Raw genomic sequence first — 1,589 nt, 5'->3', positions numbered from 1 at the left:
TATCTCTAAGGTATTAATGTTCTATTATGTTCTCTCGTCAGGTGGCTAGAACAGCGCAGGATATCGTTCCGACCTTCTGCCACACGCTCGGAGCTGCTGCTTATTTGCCAAAAGAATCGGCCGGAGCGAAGGTATGAGATTGATAACATCATCCATGAATGGGGCCATGAGGTTGTGCGTTTGCCCCCCGCTCACCCTGAGCTCAATACAATTGAACAGGTGTGGGGGTTCATGAAGAGACACGTACGTTCCTCCCTCCGTCGATTTACTCGATCCGACCTGCAGGACAGGTTGGAGGAAGCCAGGCTTTCTGTTACCCCAGAAGTGTGGGCAGGAGCAGTTCGACAATCCCGTCATTTCGAAGAGGAGTATTGGGAGTCAGACAATATCCGAGAGACAGTAGACCCAGTCATCATTAGCCTGGCCAGTGACGATGAGGACGGGGAAGATGATCTTTTCCTCGAGAGTGATGATGACTGCATTTTGTAAATAAATCATGAATAGTTTTAGGAGTTTTATTTGTACATCTAATGGGAATTTATATTTATGTTCACTTTAGTGAACATAATTCATTTATCCTTTAAAATAATTACTACATGTAGCAAAACAAATAGTAGTAGTAAAGATGAAAATGCAATGAAGGAATGATACCTTACTTTATCTTTAGCTTCAACATCGGCAATAACATACCCAGTTGCCATAATTTGTCAGCTTGATGAAATAACCTATCATCTAATGTTATACATAATTTCTGAGGAGGCCATGGCTTATTGCACAGTGAAAAAACATGACAAAGACTTTATGAATGGCGGAACGATACATAAATGTGGGTGGGGTATCTGTGCTAGCATAGTAATACTACTGTAGCATTAGTGCTGCAACAGTAGTATACATGAATTAAACGTTTAGGCCAACTGCTGGGATCCTTGAGGATCATTTAGCACTTCTTACAACTACTCGAGAAATTAGTTTTTATAGCCAGAATTTAAATTTTCTGATCCAACAATGCCCATGATAGCCTTCAGTGTTATCCTGAATTATAACGAGGCCAAAGTGGGTGGATCCTCATGAAGTCATCATTCTGACAATAATTCTTGGTGAATGTTTAAAGCGAAAATACGGTACCGGCTATCTTTTTTTTACAGTAAATAGGTAGGTAGATAGACAATGAATAAAAATTGCTTGACATTGGATATAGCAGTTATCAAATCAAGCTCTGATGTTTCCATGTCCAGCGATAGACCTTTTCGCATTATGCCGAAGGCGGAGGCTGCAGGATTTTTAATCATTGCTATGGTTAATGATCGCGCACCCAATAATGTTAGATTATGGAATCATCATATGATAAGCCTTAACAACAATTCATTTCTGGATCCCGCTGCTCTCGACCGTAGGATATTATTATTTGCTGATGCAACTCACCTCTTATCAGATATAATTTAAATAGACTGGTTTTACGTTAGAACATGATGGTAGTGATTGTTTTACTAAATTGATTATGAAAAGTAAAAGATCGGAAAACTGCGTGTCGTCTGTCAGGCAAACACTTGTATGCACAAGGATCAATTAGGATGAATGTCAGACTTGCT

At 39.8% G+C, this 1,589-nt stretch overlaps 1 protein-coding gene across 1 annotated transcript in view; it reads left to right on the top strand.

Annotated features, from left to right (window-relative positions):
• LOC137651661 (uncharacterized) overlaps positions 1 to 489 on the top strand; it is a 1,872-nt gene extending 1,383 nt beyond the window's left edge. Inside the window, exon 3 of the mRNA XM_068384880.1 lies at positions 42 to 489. Within this exon, the coding sequence (XP_068240981.1) occupies positions 42 to 489 (448 nt within the window). The remainder of the gene's footprint in view (positions 1 to 41) is intronic.
• Positions 490 to 1,589: the final 1,100 nt, after the last annotated feature.

The sequence above is a fragment of the Palaemon carinicauda genome, chromosome 13, assembly GCF_036898095.1.
Source record: "Palaemon carinicauda isolate YSFRI2023 chromosome 13, ASM3689809v2, whole genome shotgun sequence".
Taxonomy (NCBI): Eukaryota; Metazoa; Arthropoda; class Malacostraca; order Decapoda; family Palaemonidae; genus Palaemon; species Palaemon carinicauda.
This window is presented reverse-complemented; position numbering and strand designations above follow the sequence as displayed.